This window comes from Leptodactylus fuscus, chromosome 4 (assembly GCF_031893055.1).
Source record: "Leptodactylus fuscus isolate aLepFus1 chromosome 4, aLepFus1.hap2, whole genome shotgun sequence".
Lineage (NCBI taxonomy): Eukaryota > Metazoa > Chordata > Amphibia > Anura > Leptodactylidae > Leptodactylus > Leptodactylus fuscus.
The window spans coordinates 10,684,729-10,705,521 of record NC_134268.1 but is presented as its reverse complement, the minus strand read 5'-3'; the positions used below and the strand labels follow the sequence as shown (position 1 = coordinate 10,705,521).

At 44.7% G+C, this 20,793-nt stretch overlaps 1 protein-coding gene across 3 annotated transcripts in view; it reads left to right on the top strand.

Moving 5' to 3' along the window:
• Nucleotides 1-11,561, top strand: part of SLC45A4 (solute carrier family 45 member 4) — a 77,266-nt gene extending 65,705 nt beyond the window's left edge. For 2 of the 3 annotated variants that reach the window (XM_075270044.1, XM_075270046.1), the window contains exons 7-8: nt 501-712; nt 857-1,408. In XM_075270044.1, the coding sequence (XP_075126145.1) occupies nt 501-712; nt 857-1,228 (584 nt within the window). In that variant the 3' untranslated portion in view covers nt 1,229-1,408. Of the gene's footprint in view, nt 1-500; nt 713-856; nt 1,409-10,415 lie in introns of those variants that run through there. The other variant, XM_075270045.1, reaches the window with a different exon arrangement.
• The last annotated feature ends 9,232 nt before the right edge of the window (nt 11,562-20,793 follow it).

Below are 20,793 nucleotides of genomic sequence, written 5' to 3'. Positions count from 1 at the left end.
CATGAAGGGACAAATAGTTAGATCCCTGATGATCGAGGACTGTGAAAGGTTTATGATTACATTCCTGGTGGTCTAGGACAGTGAATGGGGCTAATGATTATATCCCTGTTCTGGTTTAATGAAGAATCGTGGTCAAAGGGGTTATGAGTTACTCCCTGGTGGTGCTGAACTGTTTATGGTGGTCCAGGAGACAGTATGGATTTCAGTTACAAATCTGGTGGTCTAGGACATTGAAGGGGTTATGAGTAAATCCCTGATGATGTAGGACTGTGAAAGGTTTATGGGTATATCATTAGCGGTCCAGGACGTGAACAGATTATGGTTATATATCTGGCGGTCCAGGTCCTGTAGGATAGTGGTACGTCTTCTAGTATCCCCTACTACAGTCCTACTGAAACCTTCTGCTTGGATCCATGGCCACCTTCTTGTCTTAGAAGACCTTCTTAGGCTCAGATTTCTTATGAACCTGTCAATAATCAGTTGTCCATTGTTTCCCGCAGCCTTGCTACAGAAGTATCTGGACAATTACGACCTAAGCATCAAAATCATCTACATCTTGGGAACCTTGGGCTTCTCCATCGGCACCGCGGTGATGTTCATCTTCCCCAACGTCTACGTCTCAATGATAATGATTAGCACCATGGGAATCGTCTCCATGAGTATCTCCTACTGTCCATACGCCCTACTAGGACAATACCATGAGATGAAAGAGGTGAGAGGACATTGCAAAAACGTAACTTCTTTGTTCCATAAACGGTGCCAAACCAGTCACCTTCTGCAATACCAGACGCGACCGAGGTGTGGCGCTGTTTTTGCGTGTATGATATCCTAATTGTTCTATTCTTTTTCCATACAGTATATTCATCACAGTCCTGGGAACTCCAAGAGAGGCTTTGGCATAGACTGCGCCATCTTATCTTGCCAGGTTTACATCTCGCAGATCTTGGTGGCCTCGGCCCTTGGTGCGGTGGTTGACTTTGTGAGCACCGTTCGAGTAATACCTCTGGTGGCTTCCATAGGCTCCTTCCTGGGATTTCTCACAGCTGCTTTCTTAGTCATATACCCCGAAGTCCCAGACGAGAACAAGGAGGAACCCAAACGCCAGGTTGCACCAGATGCCGAAGCCATCACTAACGGAGTGGATCCCGAGAAGCCTCTGGTGTTGAAGCTCTCCCCCAAAGGGCAGGCAGCAGCTCCACCAGAAGTAGAAAGCGAATCCGCCGTCTGAGCAGGTGCTTTAGAAGAAAAACAACAAAAAACGGGAAAAAAAAAAAAAATCACAACACATTCCAGACCCTACCAACCCGCCCATAGCGGATGTCTAGACTCCACCCAACCCACCACCCCTACCTTCACGTGTGCTCATGTTAAAGAAGTGACCTCTGGGGTCATTTCCAAACAACCATGAGGGAAAAAACATAGTAACGAAAATTAGAAAAAAAATTATTTAATTTTCCTACGGCAAATTCTGTTGTTTTTTTTTTGGTTTTTTTTTACAAATTTTGCCTTTTTTTTTCTCTCTCTCGAAACAAAACATATGATCTTAGCAACAATTTGCGGTTTTCGGTATAAACCAACACCCATCAAAGTGCATCGGCCAGCGGCGCGCAGTGGATTCGCCAAATCATTTGATTTGCAAAATTTAAAGAGAATTTACCCCAATTTTATAATTTTTTTTTTTACTAATTTATTCTATCGGATCGAATGCACCACATGTCCGCGCGCCGCCGGCGGATGCACTTTCACCTCAGAGACTGTATAAGCAATTGCAGCCTGTACTCAGCATCCGGACACCTGTCGCCACCACCAAGTGAAAAAGCGTAAATTTTTTACAAGATGGCGTTTATTTTATTATTTTTTATTTTACCCTTTGGATCGTTTCCATATAATTTGCGCTAGAATGTACCAATAGTTTGGTTTTACAATGGCTTGACAATTCCGTCCGTGGGCGGGACATGCGTATGCGGTTTGATTTATCTCCATTTTTTTTTAAACCCCACGCCAAAATTATAGGATTCCTTTTCACCTGACGTCAGGTGTTCTAGATCTAAAGCAATATTACCCCGAATTCCTCAGTCCAATAACGCGTCAGGTTGGGAAATCTATGGCTATAATATATAATATCGCTATATTGCACCGGAAAAGAAATCCGCTTTCTATCCAAAGCAATTACTGTAATTTTTTTTTTTTTTTTTTTTTTCCCATTTAATTTTTCAAAAATTTTTCAGAAACTTCTTTCTTTTCGGGTTGATTGTATCTGTATCTTTTTTTTTAAAGGTTTTATTGCCTATTACAGGTTGACTAAGGAACTCGTTCACACTCCCGTATATGCGGTGTCACTACCACACTGGCGCATTTTGGGTTCTAGGCCGGGTTCAGGCAGGGAGGTTTAGCGTGGTTGAAAAAAATTTACATTTCAAATTACTGAAAAAATTTTACACCTCTCGGTGCTCTTGTTAGACTTTCTATGTCCTTTTAAACATACAAAAAATTTAAAACATTTTTTTAAAAAATTCAAAAATTGAGGTTTATGCGTAAATGGTGAAAAACCTCCGTGTGTGAACCCGGCCTTAGCGCAGTTTTACACAGCGGTATTGACGGTCTGCATTTTATATACTCATTTTTACCTAATGGGCCAAATTGAGTGAAGGTGGATTTTTTTGGATGGTTAAAAACGGGGGCCCCAAGTGTATCGCAGACCGTAAATACGGCCCTTGAGAATGAGTGAGATGGCTGTATAGCAGCAGCTGTGCATACTGGTCGATGATTAGGTCTCCTGCTCGGCCATTTTGTACGACTGATCACCAGGAGGCGCCTCGATCACTAGTGATTTAAAGGAAATCTCCAAGAAAAAGTTACAAATGATCTATTCCTCCAGTGATTGTTACAGTTTGGTTTCTACACGGCGCCAACTAGTGGCTGTTATGATAACACACGCCAATCATCAACTTTGGATGAGATGGGAAAGAAATGGATGGAAAGTGATGCATCATGGGTAATACCAAAAAATCACTCTCCTATAGGGGAGGCCATTGGCCCAGCGCGCAGTGATAACGGGAGATTTCCTTTAATTTTCTATCATCGGGGCAAAGTCAACGAGACAGCCATCTCTACCTTGTCTGCTCAATGTCAGTGTGCCGTGCATAAGCCAGTATCGCTGCGGAGTTTTAGGTGTGTTGTACAGCACAGAATCTTTAGTGTTGGAGTTTTTTGGGCACGTGCATGGGAGACTTTTTGCTCCAAGCAAGAATTCTTTCCTTTTTTTTTTTTTTTTTTTTTTTTTTTTTCCTTTTCGTCTTCTTTGCACTTTGTGATAATCGATCATCCGTCGGAATCCTCAATCGTCGTATGGACATGCATGGTTTATAATATGTATATAGTAGATTACTGGCATGCAGAAAAAAAATTCATTATTTGCCTTAACGACATCGCTTTTCTAAGAACGGAATAGTTGTTCTGCCGCCGGTCAGTAGGCGCCGGGCGGGAATTTACCGATACTTTATGGATACATAGGTGGGCGTTTGCTTTACCATGCAGAAATTTATAGGATCCTCATAGCTGTACAGTACAATACCGTTAATCCAGGCCCTGACCGATGCCGGATGTCCAGACGTTCCGGATTACCATAAATCCACAATTATTATATACAATAGTATCACCGCTTTAGTATAACTGTTGCTTGTTTCCTCTCAGTCTTCCATGTCTGGTTTTGCAAGATTTTGAATCAGGTGGTTCTGGGGAAAAAAAGAGTAAAAAATTTTGCTGGATTAAAGGAATTTTACTGTACTGACCGTATGTGTTCAGCTTGCAACATTTTGCAGGTTACATCTAACGTAAAAACATGTTAAGTGACTCTAGTAATATCCAGAGCTGCATCTAGCAATTCTGTTGGTTGCCAATTGGAATCTAGAGTGCTGAAAGACACGCCCCCGAGGATCTGTCCTGCTCAGATTATGCAGTGCAACTGCTGGGACAAGGCGGTCAACACAATGGTGAATGCAGCTCCTGATGTGACAAGGTCACTTTTATGATGTAGATTGTATCTAAGCTGTAAAAGGGAGTATCTAAGCCTTAAAGAGACGTGCGACATCAAGTAAACCGAGCCCATCACCTGGCAATGCAATAAGAATCTATATGCAGAGTGTAATGATGTGTTACCCTCCTAATGCTGGCACTAGACCGATCCTGGTGGATTTTTTTTACGGCAATACTAACATTTTTCAAAAACTTTTTTTTTCTATCTATATATTACTTGAATTTAAGTCCCAGAAGCCATCAGGAATCTGACCAAATCTTTACAGAGGGCCGACGGCCGGCTCAACACTTGAAGTGAAGATGACTTTTAGCTGCTATTGTACATAAAGACAAGACAGTGATCATCGAGACTACTGAGGCTTCCTGCAGTTACACACAGCCATAAAGTAAGCTGCTGCAAAGCTGTGATCAGCGAGGCGGCCATCATTCCTATTAATCTAGTTTATAGGAATTGTCCTTAAAGGGGTTGTCTGGGATTAAAAACAAATGATGTAGTCAGGAAGGGACAGGACCACCACAGCCAAAATACCGCACTCCGCTGTATACTGCAGCAAATCTAAGTGCATATTCATATTATGGCCCTCCCCTCCTGACTACATGTATTTTGTTAATCCCAGACAACACCAGAAAGATCCTCTGTCCGTGCTCACAGTATGTAGACGCTAAATCAAACTTTTTTTGCAGCTCCCCCTAGGTAGGCGGTGGCACTACAGATCTCCCAGCATGCACTCTGCTTTCTAAGTGGCCAGTGTTTAAGGTCATGTGGCTACAAGATGTGATATAGTCACAGGAAGCTCTGTCTGCTGCACAAGAGATGGTCTCTACAAGCAGCACAGATCTATTGTAAGTCCCTCCCACAAGGAAGCAAGACTTGTAAGCCCCTCCCACAAGGAAGCGAGGCTTGCAAGTCCCTCCCACAAGGGAGCAAGACTTACAAGTCCTTCCCACAAGGAAGCAAGACTTGTATGTCCCTCCCACAAGGAAGTAAGGCTTGCATGTCCTTCCCACAAGGAAGCAAGACTTGCAAGTCCTTCCCACAAGGGAGCAAGACTTGTAAATCCCTCCCACTAGGATGCAAGAATTGTTTAAGGTCCCTCCCACTAGGAAACATAAATACAGACCATGCAGCTTTAACATACAATCAAGACAAGTGTAAATGATATATATATATACAATATATATAAATATAATTAAGATTCCGACATGTGACTGGTCACTGGCAATGTCTGTAACAGTGTAGCTGACACTTTTATCTGAAAGTTGCTGGGACAAGCCTAAAGACTAAACAATCATGTGACCTGGTATTTACATACGTGGTCATACGTAGAGGTTTTATTTTCATATACATTTAATTTAGAGATATATTTGGAGAACAGAGATATAGCGGGGTATCACAGGAACCCAAAGACCTAATTGCTTCCTTATTAAACAGCGCCTCACCTGTCCGTAGGTTGCATGTGGTATTACAACTGAGTCTCATTCACTACAATGGGGCAGAGATGTAATACCAGATGCCACCCATGGACAGGTGTGGCGCTGTTCTTTTTAAAAGGAAAGCAGCCATGTTTTATTGAAACTGGACATCCCCTTTAATGACTTTAGTAATGTACAGATTGAGCGACTTTTTAACTCTCCAAAGACTGTACGAAGATGTTAGTAGACGGATAGACCGACCCTATTGGACCCAGCCAGGATGGGCCCTGCTATATTCGGCTGGCGGACATCAAGGCTGAGAGAAAATCGGAAGAGTATTTATTTGGAGGAGAGTCCTCCGCGCAGATTGTGAAATGCCAAAATGTCTCTTTAAATGAAATTTAAAGGAGAACTCCAGTCAAAAATAAAGCGCGTAGTATTTTATGTGTCCCCTCCCTGTGATCCCTGTTACAGTACGGTTTCTACATGATAGCAATCTATAGTTAACCTATAACACTTAATTTCCCACAGTAATTGGCTCCACCCCCGCTTATTTCTCAGGAATCAGTTCCACCCCTGCTTATTGTGACCAGTAAACCCCACCCATTTTCAATCCTCAGCTCTGTCAACTTTGGTCTCTTAAAGGGACCTATTAGCGCAACATTTGGTCATGACTGGAGTTGTCCTTTAAGCTTTGACTAGTGCCTACAGTTTGGTGATGAAGTATTAATGGTTGTTACAAGGTGACGTTATAGTGTTATTTATTAACCTACTGATTGTATCGTTGGGGTTTATTATTTTTGGGGGATGGCGTTTTACCCGACATCTACGTGTTGGGTTTATACGGAGGGAGTTTACGTTATAGATCCCTATCATTGCTCTATAAGGCGTTTCCGTTCAAAGCGGGGGCGGGCACAAGTGTAACCGAAACTGTAACGGTAATACTTTCATGACATCGCAATGAAACAAGTTTCTGGTGCCGATTTGGAGACCTGAGTCTGATCCTTCACCAGACCTGCACCAGGATCACACCAGACCGATCTGTTTACATAGAGTCTGGCTGTCCACAGAGGTTGGAGCGGTCGTTCCTATTGGTGTTGGGGCAGATCTGGAAATTTTTGGCACCATGTATAGAAAGATGATATGTAGGGAACCATTAAGTTGTCTGTTACTGGATGGCTGAGAAGTGTACAGCACTCTAGTATAGGTTCGCACTCTTGTTTGGCGCCTGATATGGACCCATCCACCTACATTGGACAGGACAAAATCTTCTGCCATCAGGAGTCGGCGCCAAGACCGCAGGGTTAAATCCTGACAATCTTCTCCCTATATGAGGCTGTTCTCTGTCCACCAACAGTACTAAGGCTAAGGTCTCGGCACCAAATACCCAGATAGGACTTAATATATTAGAAGTGCACCCATTCGTCCTCCAGTGCACCATACTGTGCCGAGGATAGTGCTTGGCGTCAGATATAGCTCCCTATAGCGGTGCAGGGTATGTTTGGTTACTTTATAGCAGCTTTGTGTGATATTTTGTATTGTTTTGGCTTGCCCAAAGGATGATGGGGGTTGTAGTACTGGTTGGCAGCTTTCAGCCTGGTGTACTGGGTTGCAGTATTTTTTTTAAGGCTGTGCTGCCGTTGCTGGATGTGCCGCACAATAAGGGCAATTAATATCCTTGTTGCGGTGCTCAGGGAAGAAACTGATGCTTCTTGTAAGATGGGTAGAAGACGCGGTGACCCCGGCATGGCGCCATATCCCAAAGAACAGTCTCTTTAGTGCCCTTATTCACTATCTTGGTATTCCATATGCTATAGGACACTGTATATAGATACATTATAGTTGGACCCCTACAGCAATGGCGGCCGTTGATTATACCCAGAAGGATGGAAAGTCTTTGTGTTAGTTCATGATTCACATTAGTCGAATGGTGGACAGAACTTCCTCACAGCTGGATCTATAGCTGGTGCCAGGAAATCCCGAGCTCTCTATAGATCTATAGATTAGAAATCCTGGCCCATTGTAAGGGCTCGGAGGTGTAAGTAGATGGCGATAAGAGATCCAGAGAATATACAACATCTTCTGGTCATGGCAGATGATCAACCTTCCAGTGAGGTCTGTGGACCAGGTCTATTGTGTGGTCTTCTCACTTATATTCCCGTATTTAGGCGGCCCACAACTCGGACCCCTGTAAGGTTATCAGCCCCAGCATGGCCTGCTGTCCCTTGTTGCTGGGGGTGCAGGTGTAGCTCCTTGTTCTTGATGGTATAACACATAATATGACCACCCGGAGGTTGGAGACATATATTGAAGCTCCTGGACCTAAAGCAAATTCTGTAATATGTCCTCCTTTCTTCTGAATCTCTTATAGCTCCACCCCTGAGGAATCCATCCACTGCCCCTGAACTTCAATCTACTTAGTGTGTTTGCTCAGGGCTCAAAATTTAACTCTTTCACTTCCAATTATTCTGGCATATGTTAATCCCTATTCCTTCTCTTGTCCGCAGAGAATGGAGCACTGCTGGGGTCATCACGTTTGTGTGTTGCACATAACGTTGCGACATAAGCCTTAGTAGGTATAGAGTTACATTATAACACACCAAAAATGACATTGCTGCATATGGCAGAGACCACTGAGAGTCAGCAGATCCCTTTACCTGCCCCTAGCTATGCTCTATCTATACAGCCCTATATACATGTATACTTCTCTGCAGGGCATGTTTCCTTTATTTAATATTCATTATGTGCCTCCTTTATGTGTCATTGCCTGGAATACTATATTATAATGTAGGTCAGTTACATATACATTCTACTCCAGAGTTGCTTGTATCCATATATTTATTTAAAGAAACTCTCATTAAGACAGTAATAAGACTTAGGCCTGCCCCCGAGGTTCAAGCAAACAAATTTAAACCTCCTTTATGGGTCCTTTCCTGGATTCTTATATTGTAACGTTGCTCAGTTACCTACACTTTCTTCTCCTGAGCTGCTTTTATTCATCTCTCCATTTATTTCTTTAAGAAAATTTAATTTAAACAGAAATAAGACTTGGACCCGCCCCTGAGGTTCAAGTGAATCCAATTTAGATCACCATGACTTTCTATGGTGATCTAAAATCGGCTCACTTCAACCATGGAGTGATCTGGATCTTAATACAGGTGCTAAATTGCACCTAAGGCCTAAGACTCACTTTTTTTGGTTTTAAACAATTGCATTTATTAGTCCAATGTTACGTTTTATTGTCCTTAGAGTCTAAAAAATAGGTGGGAGAAGTTACCAAAATTAGTGCAGGGGAAAGCGGATAGGACTGAAATATAATGGACCTTTCCTTGCCCTTATTTTAATACTTCTTCCGCGGGTTTCTCACCCACAGTGCGACCCACCTGCAGTGCGGCCAAGGCCTCTCCCTTTGCCTTGTGGCTGCTGCGGGCCCCTCCCACACCATTGCACTGCACTGTCCCCCTCCTCTTCACCCTGCCCCCCCTTCCCCCCAACCCGCGACCCTGGGTGACTGGTCAGGTGACTGTGCATTGCATCAGTTGTGGGCATGCATGGAGAACCACGGGTAGACGGTGGCTTGCGGAAGTTTGTCCCAGTTCCCCTTGACCCTTCCCACCCCCGGGGCCATGGCGGACTCACCGATCCACGTCGCGGGCTGGACTCCACAGATGGCGGCATGTCCGCATATGCGACGTCATTTTCTTCCTCTCGCTCCGCGGCCGGCTCGAGCCTCTATAGCTCCGCCACCTATAGCGCTTGATCCAATCGGAGAACAGCGCGAAGGCCTGAGATGACGTCATCTCAGCTCCTTCAGCCTACACCGTCCGCGGCAAGCTACGTGGATGGCGATGCACCTATGTTCCTTTCCGGGTGCCATTCTAGGGTATGTGTCAAATTTGAGTGTTATCCGTTCGCCCATTTTGGCGTGAATGCGGAACAAACATCCAAACACACAAACTGATACATTTATAACATTAGTAAGGATACACTATAACCTGCTCGCCATATGGCCGGTTGGATTAGAACTTGTAACCCTGTTATCCCCGGAGATTCTATTTTTACAGATGTTTTTTTCCAAAAATGTTTCGCCCCCCCCGTGACCTAACCCCCTAACCCATGTACAGAATAATTCAGATTTACGAAGAGTTGACTATTTTGGTAAGAGAAGCCTGTAGGGACTCTGTATATACCCGCAGAGATATATGGCAGATGGATTTACGTTCTATTCTTTTTGTTACATAGCGCCACCTCCGATGTAACGAAACACTGAAACGACACGCAACTTTTTTTTTTTTTTTTTTAATGCCTGGAAATCTGCACTTTAGGCATCTGATAATGAAGAAAAAAAAAGATTCTGGTTCTATAGTGAACTGCCCGATACACAACTACTTTTTTATCAACTTATTAAGTTGAGCACTATCGTAGCTCTTGCTGAGTTTAGCGAATCTTTATAAGCGTGTGTTAAACACATGAAGTCGTCTGTTTTTAAAGAGGGTAAAAGGGATTAAGCGCGAGTGACGTCACGAGCGACCGATCGCCGAGTGATTTTGGTTTTGTCGTTTTTGTTTTTGATTTGTTATTACACTGTGGAGCTTGTATTATTATTATTATTATTATTATAATATTTTTTTTTGTTTTTTTTTTCCTGTTTTTGATCATTTGCATGATTTTTTGTTTTTTTTGCTGTAATATTATTGAAGCCATGTTCTGTTCCGTGTTTTATTTTTTGTTCAATTTGTATGATCTGGTTTAATTTAAAAAATAATAATGATGATGATGATTAAAAATAAAATAAAAAAAATAAATAAAAAAAAAATTTTTTTTTGAGGATTTTTCGGATCCTCCGCTCTGTACACAGTGTATTTCGATACGTTGTTCAACAGTTCGATCTTAATAAACATTTCAGTAACTGAGTGGCGTTGCGGTTATTTACACCTTCAGTGATTTGGGTTTTGTTCCTTCCATAGATAGCCCGAAGGCGAGCTTGGCCTGATTGACCTGGGAAGGTGCACCCTCGGCTCCGGTGCATTGGGGACGAAGACCGATTCGAAAAGGTTTCATTGGAGTATCAAATTGGTGTCTTATGCTCCAGTCACTTCCAAAGCTGCATTCAAAATTCTGCTATCGCTTAGGTTATAGGGTCTCAAATTTAGCAGTGAATTTTTGTGCTCTCCTGCGGTGCATTTAGGGATATTTGGAGGACGGTATTTAACAGTTTTTCACTTTATAGACCTGTACTGATACAAAGTTCCATCCGGTCTCCAGTCACATCCAGAGCTGCAATAGGGATATCTATCAGCTTCTCCTCTGCTCAGATAACAGCATTTAGTGACCTGCTTTACAGCACAGTCATGATCACAGGCGGCAATAGTCTGGAGGCGACACATTGAGGCCTATGGGAGAGTTTTGTAGACATGCTCAGTGCGGGGAGGGGGAGGAGATAACGTGACATCATCTATTATGAGTAGTGATGTAATAATGGCTCGGCGGTGTTATCTATAGAGGTGTTATCTACTGTTGTAATACTGCCTGTAATTTGGTATAAAAAAAGTCGATATTTTCGGTGACCAATTCCCTTGGAGTCTCCAGCTCTGATAACAACCCTGCACTAGAGTAACAGAACCACTAGGACTGTGAACGCAGCTCTGGATGTGACTGGAGCATTGAAGTTATTTCAATCTTATATCTGGACTAAGAAGTAAAACTTCAGGAGCCAGAGATGTTTTATTGTATCTGTGGAGGGAGGTGAATACAAAAATGGAGGAAAACCTGAAAATGACAAAATATTGTACAGACTATGATATTAAAGAGGAGCTCCAACTATTCTAAAGGTGAAGGTGGACGTAGGCCTATAGGGCTATACAGTCCAGGTGTGGGTATACAGTGTTGGCCAAAAGTATCGCCCCCCTGCAGTCCTGTCAGATAATCCTCGCTGTCCCCCAGATAATGATTACAAGCACAAACTCTTTGGTAATATCTTCAGTTATTTTGTTTGCAATGAAAAAACACAAAAGAGAATGAAAAAAGTCACATCATTGATCATTTTACACAAAACTCCAGAACTGGTGCGGACAGAAGTATTGGCGCCCTCAGCCTAATACTTGGTAGCACAACCTTTAGACACAATAACTGCGCACAACCGCTTCCGCTAACCAGCAATGAGTTTCTTACAAGGCTCTGCTGCAATCTTAGACCCTTCTTCTTTGGCTCCTGCTCCAGGTCCCCCCTGAGATGTGAAGGGGGCCTTCTCCAAACGGCCACCAAGAGATCTCTCCCCCTCCCCCACAGGTGTTCTATGGGATTCAGGGCTGGACTCATTGCTGCCACTTTACAAGTCTCCAGGGCTTTCTCTCACCACCATTTTCTAGTGCTGACCTGAAGTGTGTTTTGGGTCCTTGTCCTGCTGGAAGAGCCCTGACCTCTGAGGGAGACCCCGCTTTCTCACACTGGGCCCTACATGATGCTGCACAATGTGTTGGTCGTCTTCAGACTTCATAATGCCATGCACACGGTCAAGCAGTCCAGTGCCAGAGGCAGCAAAGCAATCCCAAACCATCAGGGACCTCCGCCATGTCTGACTGTAGGGGGCGTCTTCTCTTTTTTCCTGTAATCTCTATGTTGAGGCCTTTTCCTACTTTTGTCTCATCTGACCAGAGAACATTCTTCCAGAACGGTTTTGGCTTTCTCAGGTAAGTTTTGGCAAACTCCAGCCTGGCTTCTGTCTGTGGGTAAGAAGTGGGGTCTTCCTGGGTCTCCTACCATACAGTCCCTTCTCATTCAGACGCTGACGCTGGATAGTACGGGGTGACACTGTTGTACCCTCGGACTGCAGGGCAGCTTGGACTTGTTTGGATGTTAGTCGCGGTTCTTTATCCACCATCTGCACAATCTTGCGGTGAAATCTCTGGTCAATGTTTCTTTTGCGTCCACATCTAGGGAGGTTAGCCACAGGGCCATGGGCTTTACACTTCTTGATGACACTGCGCACGGTAGACACAGGAACATTCAGGGCTTTGGAGATGGACTTGTAGCCTTGAGATTGCTCAGGCTTCCTCACAATTTTGCTTCTCAAGTCCTCAGACAGTTCTTTGGTCTTCTTTCTTTTCTCCATGCTCAATGTGGTCACACAAGGACACAGGACAGAGGTGGAGGCAACTTTAATCCATTTCAACTGGCTGCAAGTGTGATTTAGTTATTGTCACCACCTGTTAGGTGCCTCAGGTAAGTAACAGGTGCTGTTAATTACACAAATTAGAGAAGTATCACATGATTTTTCAAACAGTGCCAATACTTTTGTGATTGCAATCATTTTCTGGAAGAAAACGAGTATTATCTGACAGAATTGCAGGGGTGCCAATACTTTTGGCCAACACTGTATATAAGGTATAGAGTATATATGGACCACACCTGTATTTTTCCTCTTATAAGGGGGGATTCACATGAAAAGATTCTGTTGCACAAAGCTGGTGATAACCACAAGAAAACCTGCAGGTGTGAACGCGTCGCAAGTGTCATAAAGTGGACAAAGACTTCACGGATGGGAGGAGTAAAGCATAAAAAGTGCTGCAAAGATGGCACATTATGGGGACCTCTGTGAGTGATACAGTTATGGGGACATCATCCAGATATGGACATGTTTGTCCAGGCTACAACAGGACGGACGTGGACTATTCAGCCTGAACGGGCAGGAGTCAACCAAAGGGTTAAAAGAGATTTTTACATTTAAAAATGTTGCAAAATGTTTCACTACATCCAAATAAAAACAAAAACCCATAAAAATAAGAAATACAATCCAAAGAGTAGAGGAGTCTGGCGGCTGCTCCCACTGCAGAAACACGCAGCGTGTCCGCCATGAGTGACCCCAGCTTTAGGGTATTTTTTCACACTTATTTCATCACAGAAATTGCAATGCAATAGGTGTTGAAAAATTGTCACCTATTTTTAGCCTCACACACAGAAGTCTATGGAGAGGGGAGGAGGAGGTTGGTGATTGATTTGTTGCCTCGTTGGGAGGAGTTTTAGAACCTTCTCTTCAAACAAAGCAGAGCTCCCCCTCCTGGCCTGTGTAGCAGCTGCCGTTATTTGTGTGTCTTTTCCACAGCCATCTCCTTTCCTCTCCATAGACTTCTATGTAAAAATGCACTCAGCCCTTTCACTACAGAGCCTCCATGTATGTCAGGCTCCTGTGTTATGTCGCTGATGTAGCAGTGTTGTATTCAGTATAGCAGAGATGAGTGTGACACTGCCCTGTATAATGTTATGGAGCTGACACATAGGAATAGTTGTACAATGCTGCCATCTCATGGACAATTCTTGTACTGCAGTTTGTAAAAACTTTCTGTTTTATTTCAAGATTATATTTAATAGGAAACTGCATAAAACTGTCAGTAATAATAACACCGAGGCCTAAATCATCTACTATGTAATACCATGTGCTTGTAGTATAGGGTGTAACGGTCACCTGTCAGCATAATACGGGTTACATTTTGCCATCTCTGCCTAATTTAGAGCAACCCCTTTAGATAAACCTTGTTTTTGCCCCTGAGAAGTATAGAAGATATATTTGTAGACACTGGATGGTTACCCTCAGTTCTGTATAACTATCACCATAGATTGTGCTATATCACATACTCAGCTCTGCTGTATCTGACAAACTCTACAGAGCACCAGTCACATACCTCCCAACTTTTGAAGAACCAAAAGAGGGACAAAATGTGCGACGCGTGTAGCGCGCCACGGCAAATTTAGCCCCGCCCACTTTTGTGTTGACTCCACCCACTTGTTAATTTTTTCATGTGCCCGCACACAGTATAATCCTCCTACAGTCACCCGTAAATTATATGTCCCCCCTCTATCTCTCCCCCAGTTTCATATACACCCTTCATCTGCCCCCAGTTTCATGTCCCCCTTCCATCTCTGCTCCCAGATTCATGTCCCCCTTCCATCTCTGCCCCAGTTTCTTTCCCCCCCTTCATCTGCCCCCAGATTCATGTCCCCTCCATCTCTGCCCCCAGATTCATGTCCCCCATCTCTGCCCCCAGATTCATGTCCCCACATCTCTGCCCCCAGATTCATGTCCCCCATCTCTGACCCCAGATTCATGTCCCCTCCATCTCTGCCCCCAGATTCATGTCCCCCCATCTCTGCCCCCAGATTCATGTCCCCTCCATCTCTGCCCCCAGATTCATGTCCCCCATCTCTGCCCCCAGATTCATGTCCCCCATCTCTGCCCCCAGATTCATGTCCCCACATCTCTGCCCCCAGATTCATGTCCCCCATCTCTGCCCCCAGATTCATGTCCCCACATCTCTGCCCCCAGATTCATGTCCCCCATCTCTTCCCCTAGATTCATGTCCCCCATCTCTGCCCCCAGATTCATGTCTCCACATCTGTGCCCCCAGATTCATGTCCCCCCATCTCTGCCCCCAGATTCATGTCCCTCCATCTCTGCCCCAGTTTCATGTCCCCCATCTCTGCCCCAGTTTCATGTCCCCTCCATCTCTGCCCCCAGATTCATGTCCCCCATCTCTGCCCCCAGATTCATGTCCCCCATCTCTGCCCCCAGATTCATGTCCCCCATCTCTGACCCTAGATTCATGTCCCCCATCTCTTCCCCTAGATTCATGTCCCCCATCTCTGCCCCCAGATTCATGTCCCCCCATCTCTGCCCCCAGATTCATGTCCCCCCATCTCTGCCCCCAGATTCATGTCCCCCCATCTCTGCCGCCAGATTCATGTCCCCCCATCTCTGCCCCCAGATTCATGTCCCCTCCTTCTCTGCCCCCAGATTCATGTCCCCCCATCTCTGCCCCCAGATTCATGTCCCCTCCATCTCTGCCCCCAGATTCATGTCCCTCCATCTCTTCCCCCAGATTCATGTCCCCTCCATCTCTGCCCCCAGATTCATGTCCTTCCATCTCTGCCCCCAGAATCATGTCCCCACATCTCTGCCCCCAGTGTCATGCCGTCCTCTCTATCTCTGCCCCCAGTGTCATGCCGTTCTCTCCTTCATCTGCCCCCAGTTTCACTTTCCACCTCCACATTAAACTTACCTTCTCCTCATTCCCCCGATGCACTCTGCGCGCCTCTCTCGCTGACACATATGCGGCTGAAGCAAGGAGCAAGGAGCGTCCTATGGACGCAGATCTGAGTTGAAATCGGGACATACCTCCCTCCAACCGGGAACATGCGACACGTCACTGGAATCGTGAATGTCCCGCGGAAATCGGGACGGTTGGGAGGTATGCAGTCACATGACTATATATGATATAAAAGACGGACTATTGGCGGCCACCTAGGAACAGACAAAAATATAGTGGCCTAAATACCGAAGTAGAAGCGGTAGCGGCTGCCACAAGACCTGGGCATGAGGGGTCCGGTGGGCCCTTGATGGAGTTACCCCGGCCGGCAGGTAATGGGCACTATTTACTTACCAATCCTGGCTCAGGCGACAGAACATAAAAATCTCTGTTACTCACCTCTCCTGGCTCCAGCAATCTTTGGACCTATTTGGTGACATCTCAGACGTCACGTGGACTAGACCATTGTCATTATGTGTCGCGATGCAAGCCCGGCTCACGTGATGTCTGCTCCAACATTCAAGATGGCTGAAAGTAGTGGGGAGTGTACCAGAGCCCAGGAGAGGTAACTAACATTGTGTTTTATGTTTGTATCCTCCCCTGGGTCTCCGATTATTATACTCTGGGGTCTGAAAAGAGCCCGGAGTATAATAATTGTTCATGGGTGTCCACAGAGGGGCATAATAGTGTGTGCAGGGGCCACTATGGGACATAATACTGTGTGCAGGGGCCACTATGGGGCATAATACTGTGTGCAGGGGCCACTATGGGGCATAATACTGTGTGCAGGGGACACTATGGGGGATAATACTGTGTGTAGGGACCACTATGGGGCATAATACTGTGTGCAGGGGCCACTATGGGGGATAATACTGTGTGCAGGGGCCACTATGGGACATAATACTGTGTGCAGGGGCCACTATGGGGCATAATACTGTGTGCAGGGGCCACTGAGGGACATAATACTGTGTGCAGGGGCCACTATGGGGGATAATACTGTGTGCAGGGGCCACTATGGGACATAATACTGTGTGCAGGGGCCACTATGGGGTATAATACTGTGTGCAGGGGCCACTATGGGACATAATACTGTGTGCAGGGGCCACTATGGGACATAATACTGTGTGCAGGGGCCACTATGGGACATAATACTGTGTGCAGGGGCCACTATGGGGTATAATACTGTGTGCAGGGGCCACTATGGGGGATAATACTGTGTGCAGGGGCCACTATGGGGGATAATACTGTGTGCAGGGGCCACTATGGGGGATAATACTGTGTGGGAGGGGGGCCAGTCTTTGCTAGTTATGACACTGCAAAAAAAGATGACGTTTTGGGGTTCACCAAAGATCTGACTCGGTGACTAGAAGGCAGTGGACCCCAAAGTATGGCTCCAAAACTGCTGAAAAACTACAACTCCAATCATACACCACAGACTGGGATACACTGTGTCGGAGAATCTGGATTTATACTGGATTTCGGGCTGACTGGTTTTATTTCCAATTTGCCCACTAGATGGCGACATGGGAGAATATACTGTATATATATTTTTTCTTTTTTATCAGCGCATACAAGGTGCTTGTAAAATAATCTCCTCGTCATCAGTGCACACTAAGAAGGTTTTATCTGTGTTTTATTTTGCAATTATTTTCCTAATTAAATATTTCACAATTATTTGCAGCATTCAGTAGGATACTTTACTGTTACATTCAGCTCTTCCAAAATACTCTGTGCTGCTGGGGGCCCTGCTCCTTCCACAATGTAACTCTCAGTTTTTGACCTCCCCTATAAGATCAGCACACTTCTCTCCTGAAATACTCTGTGCTGCTGAGGACCCCGCACCTTGCACTTACTCTCATCTTGTGACCTGCTGTATGATGAAATATGTCACACTGTGTCTAGTCAGGATACAGATTGTCAGCTAAGTCTTAGGAGGCGACTTCTGTACAGACGGCCACTAACTAACAAGCCTTGGTCATTGGCTGACTACCTTGTCAGTCTGGAAGGCGGCCAAGCCGAAAGTAATATCAAACATAGAAAAATGGTGACATCCTAATGAGAGACTACAGGACATAGCCTGGGCTGAGGGTCTATGACAATGGGGTGGGATACCTGAATTCAGGGCCAGATATTGGAGCCTCCGGTCGCCTATAGATCAGCCTGACTACTTCCGCTGTGCACCAGCTCTGCTTACAGACAGGTGTGTTCTTTGTTATTTCCTTTTTATTAGTCTATATTTTTATTACATCGTGGTCACCTCCTAGTGGTGACTGTATAATCTGTATGTAGTGAGCTCCTCCTAGTGGTGACTGTATAATCTGTATGTAGTGAGCTCCTCCTAGTGGTGACTGTATAATCTGTATGTAGTGAGCTCCTCCTAGTGGTGACTGTATAATCTGTATGTAGTGAGCTCCTCCTAGTGGTGACTGTATAATCTGTATGTAGTGAGCTCCCTCTAGTGGTGACTGTATAATCTGTATGTAGTGAACTCCTCCTAGTGGTGACTGTATAATCTGTATGTAGTGAGCTCCTCCTAGTGGTGACTGTATAATCTGTATGTAGTGAGCTCCCTCTAGTGGTGACTGTATAATCTGTATGTAGTGAACTCCTCCTAGTGGTGACTGTATAATCTCTATGTAGTGAGCTCCTCCTAGTGGTGACTGTATAATCTGTATGTAGTGAGCTCCTCCTAGTGGTGACTGTATAATCTGTATGTAGTGAGCTCCCTCTAGTGGTGACTGTATAATCTGTATGTAGTGAACTCCTCCTAGTGGTGACTGTATAATCTGTATGTAGTGAGCTCCTCCTAGTGGTGACTGTATAATCTGTATGTAGTGAGCTCCTCCTAGTGGTGACTGTATAATCTGTATGTAGTGAGCTCCTCCTAGTGGTGACTGTATAATCTGTATGTAGTGAGCTCCTCCTAGTGGTTACTGTATAATCTGTATGTAGTGAGCTCCTCCTAGTGGTGACTGTATAATCTGTATGTAGTGAGCTCCCTCTAGTGGTGACTGTATAATCTGTATGTAGTGAACTCCTCCTAGTGGTGACTGTATAATCTGTATGTAGTGAGCTCCTCCTAGTGGTGACTGTATAATCTGTATGTAGTGAGCTCCTCCTAGTGGTGACTGTATAATCTGTATGTAGTGAGCTCCTCCTAGTGGTGACTGTATAATCTGTATGTAGTGAGCTCCTCCTAGTGGTTACTGTATAATCTGTATGTAGTGAGCTCCTCCTAGTGGTGACTGTATAATCTGTATGTAGTGAGCTCCCTCTAGTGGTGACTGTATAATCTGTATGTAGTGAACTCCTCCTAGTGGTGACTGTATAATCTGTATGTAGTGAGCTCCTCCTAGTGGTGACTGTATAATCTGTATGTAGTGAGCTCCTCCTAGTGGTGACTGTATAATCTGTATGTAGTGAGCTCCTCCTAGTGGTGACTGTATAATCTGTATGTAGTGAGCTCCTCCTAGTGGTGACTGTATAATCTGTATGTAGTGAGCTCCCTCTAGTGGTGACTGTATAATCTGTATGTAGTGAACTCCTCCTAGTGGTGACTGTATAATCTGTATGTAGTGAGCTCCTCCTAGTGGTGACTGTATAATCTGTATGTAGTGAGCTCCTCCTAGTGGTGACTGTATAATCTGTATGTAGTGAGCTCCTCCTAGTGGTGACTGTATAATCTGTATGTAGTGAGCTCCTCCTAGTGGTTACTGTATAATCTGTATGTAGTGAGCTCCTCCTAGTGGTGACTGTATAATCTGTATGTAGTGAGCTCCCTCTAGTGGTGACTGTATAATCTGTATGTAGTGAATTCCTCCTAGTGGTGACTGTATAATCTGTATGTAGTGAGCTCCTCCTAGTGGTGACTGTATAATCTGTATGTAGTGAGCTCCTCCTAGTGGTGACTGTATAATCTGTATGTAGTGAGCTCCTCCTAGTGGTCACTGTAAATCGGTATGTAGTGAGCGCCTCCTAGTGGTGACTGTATAATCTGTATGTAGTGAGCTCCTCCTAGTGGTGACTGTATAATCTGTATGTAGTGAGCTCCCCCTAGTGGTGACTGTATAATCTGTATGTAGTGAGCTCCTCCTAGTGGTGAATGTATAATCTGTATCTAGTGAGCTCCCCCTAGTGGTGACAGTATAATCTGTATGTAGTGAGCTCCTCCTAGTGGTGAATGTATAATCTGTATGTAGTGAGCTCCTCCTAATGGTGACTGTATAATCTGTATGTAGTGAGCTCCCCCTAGTGGTGACAGTATAATCTGTATGTAGTGAGCTCCTCCTAGTGGTGACAGTATAATCTGTATGTAGTGAGCTCCTCCTAGTGGTGACTGTATAATCTGTATGTAATGAGCTCCCTCTAGTGGTGACTGTATAACCTGTATGTAGTGAGCTCCCCCTAGTTGTGACTGTATAATCTGTATGTAGTGAGCTTCCCCTAGTGGTGACTGTATAATCTGTATGTAGTGAGCTTCCCCTAGTGGTGACTGTATAATCTGAATGTAGTGAGCTTCTCCTAGTGGTGACTGTATAATCTGTATGTAGTGAGCTCCTCCTAGTGGTCACTGTAAATCGGTATGTAGTGAGCTCCTCCTAGTGCTGCCTGTATAATCTGTATGTAGTGAGCTCCCTCTAGTGGTGACTGTATAATCTGTATGTAGTGAGCTCCTCCTAGTGGTAACTGTATAATCGGTATGTAGTGAGCTCCTCCTAGTGGTGACTGTATAATCTGTATGTAGTGAGCTCCTCCTAGTGGTAACTGTATAATCGGTATGTAGTGAGCTCCTCCTAGTGGTGACTGTATAATCTGTATGTAGTGAGTTCCCTCTAGTGGTGACTGTATAATCTGTATGTAGGGAGCTCCTCCTAGTGGTGACTGTATAATCTGTATGTGCTGAGCTCCCTCTAGTGGTGATTGTATAATCTGTATGTAGTGAGCTCCCTCTAGTGGTGGCTGTATAATCTGTATGTAGGGAGCTCCTCCTAGTGGTGACTGTATAATCTGTATGTGCTGAGCTCCCTCTAGTGGTGATTGTATAATCTGTATGTAGTGAGCTCCCTCTAGTGCTGCCTGTATAATCTGTATGTAGTGAGCTCCTCCTAGTGGTCACTGTATAATCGGTATGTAGTGAGCTCCTCCTAGTGCTGCCTGTATAATCTGTATGTAGTGAGCTCCTCCTAATGGTGACTGTATAATCTGTATGTAGTGAGCTCCTCCTAGTGGTGACTGTATAATCTGTATGTGCTGAGCTCCCTCTAGT